We start from the raw sequence: 16261 nt of genomic DNA, 5'->3' as shown, positions 1-16261 counted from the left end.
GCCAGTTTGCTATTAATCTCAGTCTGTATTTATCAAACAAATCTGCGTCATCGGCGTCTGTGTCATAAGCGGGAACTGCTGCATGGTTAATACAGGACAATTACAATACAATTAGGTGCTATTTATGTGTAACGCTGACCTCCGCTGGAAAGCGGGAAGAAAATGAGTCAAACAACATCTGTGAGCCGTAAGTCATTCTTCCAATCTGTAAACATGGAGTTAAATATTTAGTGTATCAAATGCATTTTAATATCTTACAAAAACAGGACGACCCCTGTGTTGGCCATGGCGTATGCAAGTCCTAGGATTCCACTTCCCATGATCGCATTGCCCAAGTTGAAGACCGACATCCCAAATGAGGTTTTCCCCTCAAACTATGACAGATGCAGGACAGAAGAGAGGAATAAACATGTTAGATAATCTGATAAAACAATACAGGTACTGCCTATATGAACTGTATATATGACACCACTGAGAAAAGTCGATTGGCTGTGTTTTACATCTGTAAAGTGAGTGGTCTTCTTTTCCTCCATGCCTGATAAGAACTCCTGGCTCTCTGGGAGGTTGGCCTCTGCATTCTCAGTTCTGTGGGGACTAATGGAAAGAAATATGGTCAAAGAACTTGAAGTAACACCACAATAAACGAAAACATTCAAGATTCATCACAAACTATGTCATTTCTTTTATATAGAACAACTTCTGGTTTAGTTGCTAATTTCTACAGAGGACAACTTCTGACAGATAGCACACTAAATTTGAAACACATACTCTGTTCATTGTCATAACATACATACCTCTCATTCTGGGCACTATTGGGTACAGTTTCCCTACAAGCAGTGAAGGGAGAGGCCATCCATCACCCAACGAGAGCACAAAGTGGGAAAACAACACCCTCAGTAATAATATAATCAGGCAAATAATGCAGTGAAAGGAACATCTATAAATTACCATCTGTATCTCAGAGAGAGGCCTTTTAATTAAACCATCTATTACATAGGAAAAAGAAGAAAAATAAGTCTGGGACAGTGCCAGACCGGTGAGTGTGTGACAATTACAGGGGTTTCACACTTCTCAGCCTCCCCGGTAAAGTCTACACCAAGGTGCTGGAAAGGAGGGTTCGGCCGATAGTCGGAACTAGGGTTGGGTATCGTTTGTTTTTTTTCCGATACCGGTGCTAAAACAATACTTTTAAAACGGTGCCGGTGCCTAAACGGTGCCTGAACCAATACTTTAAAAAAATAGGGAATAGAGAATTGGGTATTTTACAATAACTTTGAATGCACCACAAAGCTTACTAATTTCAAGTGAACGCACCATGTCTGTGTTGATTTTCCGACAACGGCAGCTGCACACTGCTTAACGTCCTGCTGTTAGAGTCCTCTACACTGAAATACAGACACTCTTTACACCGTTTAGCTGTCAGCATTTTAACCGTGTTTAATCCAGCTTCTAGCTAACGGTAGGCTAACGTTACCTGCTGTCAAGTGAAGTGTTAACTAGCGTCACATGCAGCGATGTTCCTGTTGCCTCTAACGTCTGTTTCAGAGCATCAGAGAGCAGCGCAGAAGGCATTTAAGTGGCACCGAAATGAGGCACCGAAATCCGTGTTGCAATTCGGTCTGGTAGATACCGGTCGTTTAGGCACCGGTGCCATATTAGCACCGGGTTTCGGTACCCAACCCTAGTCGGAACTCAGATTGAAGAGGAGTTGCAGTTAAACGCTGCCTGTTAAAACCCAGCATAAGTTAGAGCCAGGACCTTCTCGTGCTGAAGGAGTGAACTTAATTACAAACAGGCACAGGGGAGCTACTCATATCACCTATTTCACTTGATGTTCTGTTAACACCCAGTGAATCAAATCACCTTGCTTAAATAGTTGCTACAGCCCTTAACTGGAGAATTACATGTATTACCTGTAAGAACAAACAAAGATCTGTGAGCTGTAATAAATTAAAAAGGTATATTCCAAATAGATCAACATAGACAGTGTTTAGTAGGATTTTACTCACTTTTCACCAGCCTCTGCAGGTGGTGTTATGGCCAATGCTGTGATCTCCTCCCCAGGCTCATGGCCTTTCCCATTCGGGATAGCGTTCCCCTCAGCAGTTTCCACAGCATCGGATGGTTTATCCTCACTCATATCTGCTCTGGGGCCTCGGTGTGTATGTAATGAGTCCGTTGAAATGTGTAAATATTCAAGGCTGTGGTTCTAGTGGAGGTTGTATTTTCTTCCTGTGATCTGTGGGGGGATATGGGCAATTAGTTTAAAATCCTGAAAATTACAAATTATAATAATTAATAATAATAATAATAATTCTTGGACAGTACAGTAATGATATACACTAAAGATATCACTTTTAGGGGCACCATTGAGAGCATCCTGTCCAGCTGCATCACTGTGTGGTACGGGAGCGGCACTGTCTCCAACCGTAAAACCCTGCATGGGAAAGTGCAAGGCTGCTGGGCGGCTCATTGGTGTCCCACTCCCCTAACTCCTGGACATTTACCAATCCCGCCTCACCCGCAAAGCAACCAGCATTGTGGGTGACCTCGGCCTCCCCTCACACAGCCTCTTGCCATCTGGGAGACAGTACAGGAGCATCCAAGTCTGCTCCACCTGACTGGCAAACAGCTTCATTCCCCAGGCAGTCAGGAAGCTCCACACCCTCCCCTCTCTCCCTCCCCCTCCCCTCTGCCCCCAAGAACTCTGGACCTCTGAACCCCCTCTGCACTGGCCACTTTTAAAGAAGACACTCAGGAACTCTTTCTTTATAGTGCACATTTCAAATATCTTCATCTTTAGTTTTCTGTACTGTTTGATTTTGGCTTAGATTTGCACTATTTAGAATGTATTACTGTATTGTATATATTACTTATCTTTCTTTATCTTATTTCTATATATTACTTATCTTTTTTATCTTTATTTGTAGTATTATTATTTTTTTGATTATAGTTGTACTTATTGCACCGTTGGCCGGAGATAAACGTATTTTCAATTGCCCTGTATGTCTAGAACATATTGCAGAATTGATAATAAAGTTGACTTGACTTGACTTGACTTAAATAAACTGGGGAAGGCATATTTATTACATATTTTAAACAGACCACATGTAAACATTAAATTGGTACTAGGAATGCTTTCATTCCTAGTTTCCAACAATAAGAGACACATGGGAAGATAAAGGAGGCCACCCTGAGGGCATTCAAGTGTATGTATCTTCCTTAAGGCCCAACAGGGACGTGACTGAACTCCAAATCACTCTACGAATGCTGACGGAGAGGATGACAGAAGACATGTCAAGATGGAGCAACACCAAATTCCTTGCAGACCTGTTAAAGTAACCAAGTGGCTAACTTACATATTGTAGTTCTGTCAGACAACTCACATTTGAAATGTTTATTATAACAGCAGAACATTGTGTTTGGCGGCCAGACTCTGACCTCATTACTCCCCGCATATTGGGTTTACATGAGATATTGGGGAGTGATGATGAAGTAGCTTCCTCCCTGTCCGGAGCCTGCAGGTAAATGCTGGGATGGAGCTGAAAGAGCAGGCAGCTATACGGGTGCAGGGTGGGGAAAAGATGGGAAGAGATGGGGAAATGTTGCAGCTTAAATATGCCGCCAAATTGAGAGGGCATGTTTGGTAAATGATATGGAGAGTGAAGCATGTCACGTGTGTAAACAGCAGTGCAGCTCGAGTTCACTGCCTGAACTAGTTCCCCAGGCGTTGAACCATTTGTGGCTTAATGGGACTGTTGACAAATGAAGATTCTGACCGAATTGTCCAAAATTTTAAAAATGCCCCAAAACTTTTGATTTAGATTAAAATGATGTGTCATTCTTTAGTGAAACCACGACACTGTAAATTTGAATGGATAAAAATAACAAGCTCGGATTGAAAGTAAGGCTAACAAACATTTTCACTTGTAAACTAAAGCAAAAACACAAACTTCTACTATGTTAGTCAGATATGTTGGTCAAAATATAGAGTTGACAATAAATGGATGTTTTGGCAAATATCATGAATAATTGACACATCAACTGACAGGTCTATGCTCAGAGGAAACAGAGCTTTCAGTTAACTGTGACACACTGGGCTTTGCGTCAGGCCTCTATTTCCTGGGTATCCTGTTGTGGTGTCTTAGCTGACCAGCCGGCTTGTGGGGCCCAGAGAGGCCCACATGATGCGTATCTCCTGGATGCAGTTGACCAAAGCTCCCTATCTGGCTGGCCTTGAATGAGCTCCTTTGCTCTGCTGCATAAACAGCAGTGGAGGCTATAATGGAGAGCTCGTTGGGAGCCATAGAGGAGGAACACACACAAATGTTCAAACCCCCAGCATTGAGATAAAAAAAGAGAACAACCAGCTAGGACCAGCTACCAACCAGTTCTAGCAGTCTTTGTGGGTCCATTTTTCTGCTTGTCACTTTTCTCTTGGTTTCCTTTTTTATTGAAGCGGGTTCAACTTAAAAACAATGTTCAGGGTTTTCTGTACTACCATTCCTGGCGACCACTCAGCTGTCCTTTTTCCCCCTCAGGCTTCTTCCGCTTCACAGCCTGGCCTTTTAAATGTTGCTTTTTGTAATAATATTTTAACACATCAAACACAGTGTGAGTTGAATAAACCTTGGTCATCGTATAGCAGTCCTCTGAACCTGTCTTACCAACCGCGTTGCTGTGAGCCCCACAGCACAGCCAGGCCTCTCGGTGTCTCTGGCTAAAGCCGGGCAACGTGGTTGGGCAGCAAAGCACAGTGCACAATGGCACATGTTGTGCGGTTTCCTGGGAACGGCTTGGAGAACAGTGGTACTATTGTGCCAGGCATCATTATACTGCTGGGGCCCCCTTTGGCTGTAGTTCGCCACACCACTCGAGAGGCTGAAAAGGTATTTCACTGGGCTCTAGTTGAAAAGACGCCACCTTGGATTTAGCAAATGCCAGTATCCTGTATTCATGCACAGTTGTAGCAGAGTTGCTGACGGTATAGCAATGGCAGAGGCAGGGCACCTTTCATGGGACAAATCACTGCACAGAACCACACTGCCACTCAAATAGTCTACAAATCACGAAGAGGTTGGGGGGAGCCATTCAAGGACAATACACGATGGGCTGTACGGCTACAAGGGTGCCTTTTCAATGGCTTCAGGCAGTGGAGCTTGAAACAGCAGACCTGATTGGACAGAGTTGTGGCTCCTCCAATCAATATATTCAATAACAAAGGCAATACATGACATCCTTGAAAGAAGTTGAGGGGAAACACACTAATTTAGTTAGAGCCTCTTATTTTTAGAAAGCTTGCTCTCCAGTCCTCCAAGTTTGAAGCAAATGAAGGTGAAAAGGAAGTAGCTGAAACGCTGTGGGGAAAATGCTCCTTTAAAAGTAGGACAAGGTTTTGGCAGCAGAAATACAAATTGTAATATCATGTATTATTTGCTAAATAAAGATATTTGTACCGAAATAAGGATTCAGTTGAAGATGTGGATAAAGTATACATCTTTATAATAAATTACTATAAAATAAATAATATTTAAATTCTTACTACCGCTATCTGGTGTAATAGGATAAAAACATGTAAGTGATACGCCACCACCAATTATTATTATTTAGAAAATGAGAACGAGCACAAAGACAATTGAGTTCAATCCCACAGGCTTGAACACCAGTTACCGTAGCACCATTGTGGTGTGAAACAGAGGGAGAGTTGTGCGTCTATAAGGAAATGCTCAGTAAAAGTGAAATGCTCTGTAGTCTGTCGATTCTATGTCATCCAAAAACACATGCACTACTGTCCACATGAGGAGTTACAGTTTACCATGATTTCAAAACATCTCAAATCCATAAGAAAAACGTTGTTAGGAGAACAGAACTGTCAAAAGTGTCAATGTAACTGAAGCACAAGACATTTTCAAGACCTCCACAAACTAAATGTGGGTTTATTTTGTGTGTTCATTCTCCTAATAGCACCCTGCAACATTACAGAACATAGAGAGACAGACAGGGTGATAATCACTCTTCCTTATCCTCTTCCTCTATCAGTCTGATTGTCTCAGTGGTGCCCAAAATATTTCCACCACATTTCTCAAGAGCAGAAGCACCATTTTACAAAGCTTTGTAACTGATAATAAAACAGTTGTATAGGAGAAAAGAAAATAAGGATAAACAACAGAAGGACCAGATAGAAAAAAAAGATTATCATAAGAAATGCAATGTTTCCCCATTAATATCCAAACTTCCGAATCCTATTCAAGAGTTAATGCCACATTGTGATGCTCTTGGTGGGAGTAAATGAGTCTTTTCACAGCAACAGCAGAGGCTATGTTTATTCAAGCCCTCATCCAAAACATCACCTCAGTTTGCCAACACACAGTGAGTGCATGCGCCTTCAGTACGCAGGCTCTGACGTAAGCAAACTCTGCTGAGAAACGTCATCCCACAAGGAGGCAAACTGAGCCAGGCAGTTCCACTGATTGTTATTCCTTAACTGATACCTGAACTAAATAACGCAGTCCAAGCTGATTCATCCTCGCTTATTGCTATGCATGTGTGCATTTGTGTTTGTAGTTTATTCAGTGAATAATTAAATGTATGGCTTTGCCCGTGTGTGCAGTTTATGCAATGAGTAATCTCAAAGTGTAATACTGCCTCCTCTGTCACTACTTGATGACATTCTCGAAGCCCTCTGGTCGTATAAGCTTTCTTAATTGAGTCTCCACTGCAATTTTCAGAGACTTTTAATCTGCTAAAGTACATGTGGACAATCAACACTGTTTTTCTTTTCTTTTTTTCACACCCAGGTCTTTTGATGCAGTAAAGGCAGAGCTAAAATGTTTCAAATGCCATAAAAAAAAACAACTGATTTGGACATTTGAAAGACCTCACCACAGCAATTCTGAAAAATGAAAACTAATTTACGAAAGGATTTGTTTATGGCATCTCAAGCAAATTCCTTATCCTCCCTTTCTGTCCATGAACAGAAAGAGATTTCCTGCAGATTAAGAGATTACACATGCCCACAATTTCACCGATGAGCAGCTAATAGTTCTATCAGAGAACATTTTTAGTAAAACAGTGAGTTGAGACTTGGGACCTGTGACAGTCAGGATGATAGAGGAGATCAGATTAGGGTCTATCTCACTCTAGCAGGAAATCAGGATCAAACCGCGCAGGTCATTCCATACACTCTTGCTCACGTATAAAAATAGCTGCAGAGGAGTGAATAGCCTCAGTGTAACCGCCACGTCATGTCACCATTCAAGCTGTGTTTAAGTACTGCTGCATGTGCCACTGAGCACCACAGCTGCCTGAAATAAGCAGTAACCACTCAACAAACACATCCAACAATCATCTGCCTCTATTCTGGTTCTTCACACAAGGGGAACATGCAAATAAATACACATAATGACAAAGACACACACAGACACAGATATGCAGTGTAATTATGGGAAAACGTCATGCCGTTGTTGGCCGTGAAGAACACAAGCTGTGAGTGTATTAAGAGGGGACCCATGTAAATTAACTGCATGCATACCCTTCTTACTACAGTTGTAACTTTTAACAAAACAATAAATAAGGGTCTACAGGAGAGCCGCCACCATCCTCAAGGACCCCAACCATCCCCAGCACGGACTGTTCACACTTCTACCCTCAGGCCGGAGGTACAGAAGTGTTAAATGCAGGACCACCAGACTCAAGAACTCTTTCTTTCCTTTGCCATCAGACTCCTAAACAGCGTATAGGACTATTTATACCCACTTATACTCATGGTTCACCTCATAACTGTACTTGACTGTTTACATTTTTTCCAGTTTGCACATGCATAACTTACACTGTTTACATTTGCACTGTTTATTGTTAGTATTGCTTTATTTTTCACATTGTTTTATTTCATTTTGTAAAATTGTTTTATTTTTTATATTTGTGGTATATATTGTAGATTTTACATTGTTTGGCAATCTGTGGACAGCAAAGGAAGAATGTCATTGTACATGGAAACACATTTCCTTACTGTGCATACAGTATGACAATAAAACTTTTTAACTTGTTAAAATTACACCGCATGGTGAGGGCCAGCGTTATGGATGGCATTCTCTGTCGCTCTGTCATTGAGTGATGAAGTTCCACCATTGGTCGGAGTATGATGACGTAAGTGTTGGGGTTCCCCCATTGGCAGTTGCTGATTAACTTCCTCATTACATGCATATTTGATCAGTTATCAGAATCACATAATTTATACCATGTATAATATGTCTTCTATGTTGTTTATAATAGATCATCTGTGGGTTTTCCTGCAAGTTTCACTCGCTATGCGTAAAAAAAAAAAATAGACGAGATGCTGAAACAATTGCTCCAGAACGTGAGCCATTCACAGAGCTCTGTGGCGCAGCAAGTGCTGTATGAACTAAGGATGCACCAAATCCAGGGTTTAGCCGAATACCACTCCACTGGTTAAGATTCTGCCGAATCCGAAACCAAATTCCAAATCCTACTCCCATCCTAAATCCATTAAGACAGTTAAAACTAGGGTTGTTGGAACAAATACCGAAATTTGAATATAATTCAAATAGTAAAAAAATCAATACTATTTGAATGCTGAAATTACTATTCAAATGTGACTTTTTTTATAAATATGTTGGCAAACGTTAGCTAATCTCACTCTTCTGGCCTTGGCCAACCCGCATGTGTCACTCATGTCACGTCTTATGAACTATAACTTTGCGGGAGGGAGAAACACAAGGCATTGTGAGGTCTAAGCTAACGTACCGTAGGTTAGTACAACATTACGGAGATAACGTTACGTACCGAGTTAACTTAGTGTAAGGGGGAGTGACAGGTTGCGGCTGGAAATTGTAACGAAGAGCAGGAAATTGTTTTAACATGACTTTAAAGGTCCCATGGCATGAAAATTTCACTTTATGAGTTTTTTTAACATTAATATGCGTTCCCCCAGCCTGCCTATGGTCCCCCAGTGGCTAGAAATGGTGATAGGTGTAAACCGAGCCCTGGGTATCATGCTCTGCCTTTGAGAAAAGGAAAGCTCAGATGGGCCAATCTGGAATCTGCTCCTTATGAGGTCATAAGGAGCAAGGTTACCTCCCCTTTCTCTGCTTTGCCCGCCAAGAGAATTTGGCCCACCCATGAGAGAGAGACATCATGGCTTTCAAACGAGCAAAGTGGCAGTTGGTCAAGGCCACACCCCCACTCTCCACCTTGCTCAACCCCCCATCTAATCAATAGCTACAGACACAGAAATGGTACATCCTAAGGAAAGCTCATTGTGGGACTGGCTCTAGTGGCTGTAATTCTGCACCAAGGCTAAATTGCGGGAAAGAGACTTCAGATACAGTATTAGGCCTATATAAAAGCATCCAAAGAGCACCATGTCACGGGACCTTTAAAATCGACATCCACCGAGCCAAAGTGCTTATGTTAACATTAGTTAGCTCATTCTTGTTTTCTAACTGCATCGCAAGATATAGTAACGTTAGCGTAGCTGGGAGCTTCATGGAGACAGCTAAAGGTAATGTTAGCTGACCTCTGTCAGAGTTAGCTTCGACTTCATATATTACCTTCTAATAGCTGTATTCTCAGTAATGTGACAATCTGCAAGAAACAGGTTGCTTATAAATCACTAAAATAGTAGTGACAGCACGGTTTGGCTTGGTTATTAATGCAGTTAGCATCGTTTGTTACTTACCTAGTTTATGACAAATCGTTTCGGCTGTACTTTCTAACATGATGTCATTGTGCTAACCGAGCACCGTTAGCCTTTACAACAATGCCGCTTCACTAGACTTGTTATATAATGTTTCATTACAGAGTTCTCTGTTGATTTGTTTGTCGCTGTGTGCTTGTTGTGGAAAATTAATGTAGGCTAAACAAAGTTGCGTGCAGGTCCCCTCAAGGCCAGGCTGATGTTAGAAGACCCTCTAGTGGACAGAACGTGTAATAACAACCACATGCTTATAGTATATAGTGGCACTGACAATGCATAAGCCAGATTAGTGTAGTACATATTATTTAACAGGCTGCAATTGAGCATTAAATATTAAAATATTATTTGAGTATTAAAAAAATTGTATTATAGAGGAAGATTGATAGCTCTAGTTAACACATTAATGAAGCAAAAAACATCCACAGCCACTAAAATTAAATTAAATGTAACAACTTAATGTTGAATTCGCTCTTTTCACATCGTAGGAAAGCACAGCGCTATCGACAGATTAGTGACAATTTTGTTTGGCTTACCAGTGTATGATGAAGGCATGTTGGGTGGGTGAAATTAACAAGCTAACGAGCAGCAGGCGGCCGTTCGGTCACTCCGCTCCCACTGTAGGGAAATTCATTTGCCGAGAGAACAGCTGACAGCCCGGGAGAGGCACTGCCTGGTTAACACAAGTTTTTAGCTGTGACTGTGACCTTTGCCATACCTGAAGTTGCTGCATTTTGGCTGCTGTCTGTAGATTCCTTCATGCACAACTCGTATTCATTCGGATGTTTCACACGCAAATATTTTAACAGTTGCAATGTTGTGTATTGTTTAGGGTCCTTGCCACCACGAGACAAATCGGTACTGCGACAACAGGTACTGCCAAACAACACTTTTTCTGCTCACAAGTTCCATTTTCACTTTCTCAAAGCCTACTGCATTGAACGGTCCACCTACGTAAACACCTTCCCATAATCAACGGCGGTGTCATTACGTCGACCAGCATAGCACGCATAGTGGAAGCGTAGGGTTCGGCAGGAACCGAACCCAGTCAAAAAGCCCAATATTGGGCCGAATCCGAAACTGAATCCTGGATTTGGTGCATCCCTAGTATGAACAGCACATTTGCCTAACATGGATGCCGATGGGCGCCCTGGTAGCTCACCTGGTTGAGCATGCACCCCATGTACTAAGGCTGGTCCTTACCGCAGTGACCCGGGTTCAATTCCGACCCATGGCCCTTTACTGCATGTCACCCCTCTCTCTCTCGCTCTCTCTCTCTCTCTCACTCCCACATTCTTGTCTTAAGCTGTCCTATCCAATAAAGGCAAAAAAGCCCATAAAAATAATCGTAAAAAAAAAATAATAACATGGGTGCTGAAAGGAAGTGGGCGAGGCTTCAGCGGCCTGTGTAAACCTGATCAAAGATAAACTGCTCAAATAATAAAAGTAGTAGGCCTACACATTATATAGAAGGGAGAAAACATCTTTAAAATAGAGCCATTCTGAAAGAAGCCCAAGGAAAGGATGCCAGTGGTTTTTCGGGCAGAGATATTAACAGCGGTGCACCGAAGAGAGCAGAGAAGTAAACAGTGAGGTGGTAGTAAATGTACAGACTAGGTTTCAGTTTAGCCATAAATAAATGCTGCAGCTTCTCAAGACCAACATTTGAGGTTGTGTTCATAATTGTCATGAGGTGCAACCTAGGTCTGGTCTGTTTAACAAAGTAACATTAATTACTAGGGCTGTCAAACGATTTTTTATAATTGCGATTAATCGCTGAATTTCTGTAATTAATCGCATGGTTTATGACGATTAAAATTCTATTATTTTGCATTTCAACTGTTTTTAAGTACATGCAATGCAATTGCAATACATGCAATTCTTACCAGTGTATCTTGATTGGGAATCAAATGAATGCAAAGAAAGTGACTTTATGAACTTGCTTTTAAGATTTGTATTTGTTTATTATTTATTTATTTACTGTAAACAAAAGAAAAATGTGTGAATGAGTCAATATAGTGTGCAGTAACTCCTAAATAATTTTGATTACTCACTGACATCCAGTGATCACCTTCCATCACTTTGCAGCAGTTCCAGTTTGGCTTCTCCATGTCGTATAGGCTGTGTATCCGTGCATGAAACTACTGTCCCCCTCGACGGCAATGTATAAGACGGGTCAGCCATGCCAACCGTAGTCTTTAAGACCCAAGTCTTCTACAATGCTGACAGGTCTGCAGTTAGTTGCCACCCATTTTGCAAGATCGGTAGTAATTTTTTTAGATTTGGTTTCATACCCAGGTCGGCAAGTAGCAATCTCCAAAAAAGTGCTTTGCCTGAGCCTGCTAGCATCAACCTGAGTCATGTTATCTGTACTACTATGCTGAGCTCGTAGGTGGTAGCTCAAGCTTGACAGGTACTGTCAAGCATTGCGATTAACGCGTTAATGCTGACAGCCCTATTAATTACACAATTACACTTTAGATGAGTAATACAGAAGAGTAACTTGTTGAAAATAGCATGATTACATTAAAAAACAGTCCTTAATTATTTGTCTTAAATGTGTCTTTACCATGTTATGTGATATGCTACTTCAGTAAACAACAAACAAATATTACTGGGACCACTACAGATGAATATTTAATATCTATATTCACATTATAGACACCAATGCTGACTATCCCTGTAACAATTTGGCCATAACTAAGCACTTCAACTATACACAGTCCAGCCATATGTTAGGTTTGGACCAAGCCTTGTTATATCCTATGCACTCCTGAATAAGCCACTATAAATCTATAATAAGGCCCAGTCATGCAAAAACTAAACTAAATACTGTGATATACCGTCAAACTGCCAGAATCGTTAAATAAAATACTGTGATTTTGGTCTTTGTTGCATGTCGTTCCCCATCTCTCTCCCATTATTTCCTACTGTTAACATTCTAAAAGGCATAAAAATGCCCTATCAATGGTGCTTTGAAGTCTAAATAGTCTAATGTCTCTATTGACTTGCTTTGAGAGTTTGTATGAACTGTGTGTTCAAGTCTGTCATTAGACACTACTTGCCTTATGGGCCTCTGTATCCTCAGTCTATCCTTCTTTACAGTATTGTCCTGCCATCTCTCTCTCTCTCTCTCTCTCTCTCTCTCTCTCTCTCTGCTACAAGCCCTGAGTACCACTGTGATTAGCCAGCAGAGAGATTATCTTCTGACTAAGAGATTTCTATGTCAGTTTCTTAGATGCTCCTCATCTCCAGGGTTCCTATAAGCTGCTGTGAGATACACACGTCAGAGACTATGAAATGATGCAGGACGTGGCAGTGCATTTAAATATTCACTGTCATGTGAAAGGTATTATATCACAGCAACCCAAATTTTTCAGACAGAGTCTCTAATCAGGATTAGTCTTTATGTTCAAAGTATTAAAAAAAAAAAAAAAAAGTATAATTTGCCCTTAAATCTCCTTTGATGGTTCGGTAACCAACATTTCCTTATAAAAAGGGATGCATGCTGATGTGTGTAAGTACTGTATGGAATGGTGAACTACATGGCACACATGTCAATGAAGCAGTTATCTGGCTTCATGCACATCACCAGACATAATCATTTATCTTATGCATGCATAACTGATATAAAACTAACAACATTTATGCAAAATCATGGACAAGATCTCTGATGCACAGGTTGGATTATTTACTTATCCCAAACTATTTGAAACTGTTAAAGAATACGTAAAACAACAGGTTAAAAAATGCGTGGGGGGACGCTATCTTTTTTTTGTGAAATTAGTATGTCCTTAAAGCACATTGGTGACATTTGTTTCACCAATAGTTGCTCAGTTTTACCAACATTTATTTGGTTTCCTGAGCTCCACACCCGACTCTTATGAAACAGGCTGTTTGTGGCTTTAAAAAAAAAGAAAATCTAATGAAGCTTCAAGAAGACAACTGTCAGCCAATTTCATCATCACACTGAGGCTCCACCTCTATACTAACATCTAATGATCATCTTACCTGAAGAATATCTAAACCACTGTACTGTACCACTGCATTTTGTCCATCTCTGCTGTCATTGCAGTCTATGCTGCTTCGCCACTCAACCACCCCACTGCCACCAGTGTCAAGGCCTCGTCTACAGCTCCAATTGGCTTATATTTATTGGGCTAAGGCCCTACCAATCCCACACACATAATGCATCCAGCCATAACAAGTTGGTTGCCAGAGAATATAAAGGAGCTTCATGCTTCAATGGCTATTTAATGACAATATAAATATATCTATAGTGCATTTTGAGTCACTTGTTTGGTCACTCAATTTGTGTATTTTTTCTGTGTGAGACTCGAAGAGGCCAATGTTTTGTCTCCTGCCCTGACTGGCGTGCTGTAGCTCAAGGAATTCTGCACTACAACGTGAGGCAGCACCCAGTAAAGAGTGAGGCATCAGCCAGTGTGGATTGTGTTTAGTGTCTCATGACACGCCTACGTGAGAGCACCAGCCTGGTGACTCGTTGAAAATGTAATTTATTTATAGGTTCACACAGCTCTTTCTGTCACTCTGGCTCAACTCTGACACTAGACACCCCACAGACATGAAGGGACAATAGAGCAATGTATAACCACACATGGTAGTCCAGAGACTTCTTTAAAACAGTGCAAGAAGGACAAGTGAAAGGTACAAACAGATATTGGGATGGGCTTGAGGATATAAGTAAAGTCCTATGAGATGAAACAAAAGGGGAGTGGTAAGATGCAGGACTAAAGTAATCAAGGGAGATGAGCCTTGCTTAAAGGTACAGTTGGTAAGACTTATAAAACTAACTTTCTGGCATATTTGTTGAAACTGACCCTATGTTCGAGTAGAACTACATGAAGCGGGTAATGTAAAAAAAAAAATCTGGCTCCTCTGGCACCACCTAGAGCCTGTAGTGCGATTTGCAAAAATCCACATCTCCCTGTTCAGAGGCACCAATCATGGCCAGAGGGGGTGTCTAACTGTGTGTTAATCACTTCTCATGCACACACATTAATTCTCCCTTGTGGGGGGAGGGGCTTAGGAGATCGTTTTGGGCTTTCACTTGTGTGAATGTTATCAAATCCAGCGGAATCTGTAATCAAGCAGATTTTCTCCTGTTATTTAGCGCAATCCTTCATTAAGCGCATTGTCCTTAGATGACAGTCAAATTGTAGCTCCAGGGTGCAGTTTATGTTTAACACATAGTATAACACACACAGTGTGCACACACTCCAAGTGCAGAATGGACCTAAAGCCTAAAAAATGTAAGTCACTGCGGGAAAGTGTGCCCAAATAGCAACAGAAATCAAAATTGAGAAATGCAAAAAAGGGGAAATCATTCAAAGTGTGGATACAGATACTGTTCACAGCGAGGATGCTGAATGCCGTGTTGCTCTTGAGGTGATGAGCTGCTTTAAAATATTTGACAGGTTGTTAAGATGCTGTACTGTCCCACGTCTGTTTCAATAAAATATTTTATATAGAGAGCAAATTATTCACTTGATTTGAATGTGATCTCAGCCTTCATCACCTCTGTGCAGAACACAGTAACACTGTGCTATGCTGCTGCAAAACTTCAAATTAACTGTTAACAAGCACCTTTTATAACATATTTTACATACACTACACTGACTACTTGTACAACTAAGTGTTTTCTTACAAGATGGCACATTGTGTGTTGTCTAAAAAATGTGTTATACACATTGCAACAAGAAAAATATATCCCGTAATGTGACATTGTATACGTCGTTTGTAGACATGGGCCGGTATGAGATTCTAACGGTATGATAACCTTCAGCAAAAATATCACGGTTTCACGGTATTACGGTATTGCAATTACAGCTTTAAAATGTATTATTTTCAAATGTCTGCGTAAACAAAAATACACTGCACTGTCCTTGAAGTAGGGCTGGGCGATAAAACGATAACGATATGTATCGCGATAGACACATAATCAATATCAATAGAAAATGCGGTCAATAAAACGTTCGATAACTTGTTTTTCTTCATCAGAAGAAACCAGAGGTTGTGAATCAAGTTTGGTTGCATGAACAAAGGCCCTCACTCTCTGGCAACCTAACAACGTGGGGAGTGACACTCTAACAGCCAATCATGTAACAGTATCATGTTTGGTTGCGCCACATCGCTGTCTCGGGTTCTTCAATAACAGAACCGGCGTGGAGTGGAAAGTGAGTGCCGCAGCGAGCGAGGAAATCGTTGATAAAACAGGAAAAGTCAGTATCGCAGTTTTGGGGATTTTATAAGTCTGACCGTAGTCAGACCAATGTTGTCAGACCAACACTGGTAATACCATAAACTTGTTTTACCACTTTAGCCACGCTCACACTTTGGAGCACAGCCGTATTCGGCATCAACGTCCAACAACATCTGCAGCTGCAACACGGCACAAGCAGCAGACCACCATGGAGAGGTACTCTGCATCAGCGCCTTACTAAACACTACAAGCAGCAGACCGCCATGGAGAGGTACTCTGCATCAGCGCCTTACTAAACACTACAAGCAGCAGACCGCCATGGAGAG

The 16261-nt window shown here is 41.3% G+C and overlaps 1 protein-coding gene across 2 annotated transcripts in view; it reads right to left on the bottom strand.

The window, feature by feature from the left end:
- Positions 1-16261, bottom strand: part of LOC114554094 (sodium-coupled neutral amino acid transporter 3) — a 41689-nt gene that overhangs the window by 16901 nt on the left and 8527 nt on the right. The window contains exons 2-5 of one of the 2 annotated variants that reach the window (XM_028575687.1): positions 2010-2239; positions 795-827; positions 501-594; positions 259-374 (exon numbers count right to left, since the gene is read on the bottom strand). In XM_028575687.1, coding sequence (XP_028431488.1) covers positions 259-374; positions 501-594; positions 795-827; positions 2010-2140 — 374 coding nt within the window. In that variant the 5' untranslated portion in view covers positions 2141-2239. The remainder of the gene's footprint in view (positions 1-258; positions 375-500; positions 595-794; positions 828-2009; positions 2240-16261) is intronic. The other variant, XM_028575688.1, reaches the window with a different exon arrangement.

Source organism: Perca flavescens, chromosome 4, assembly GCF_004354835.1.
Source record: "Perca flavescens isolate YP-PL-M2 chromosome 4, PFLA_1.0, whole genome shotgun sequence".
NCBI lineage: Eukaryota > Metazoa > Chordata > Actinopteri > Perciformes > Percidae > Perca > Perca flavescens.
The sequence above is the reverse complement of the archived record's forward strand: the minus strand, read 5'-3'. Positions and strand labels throughout refer to the sequence as shown.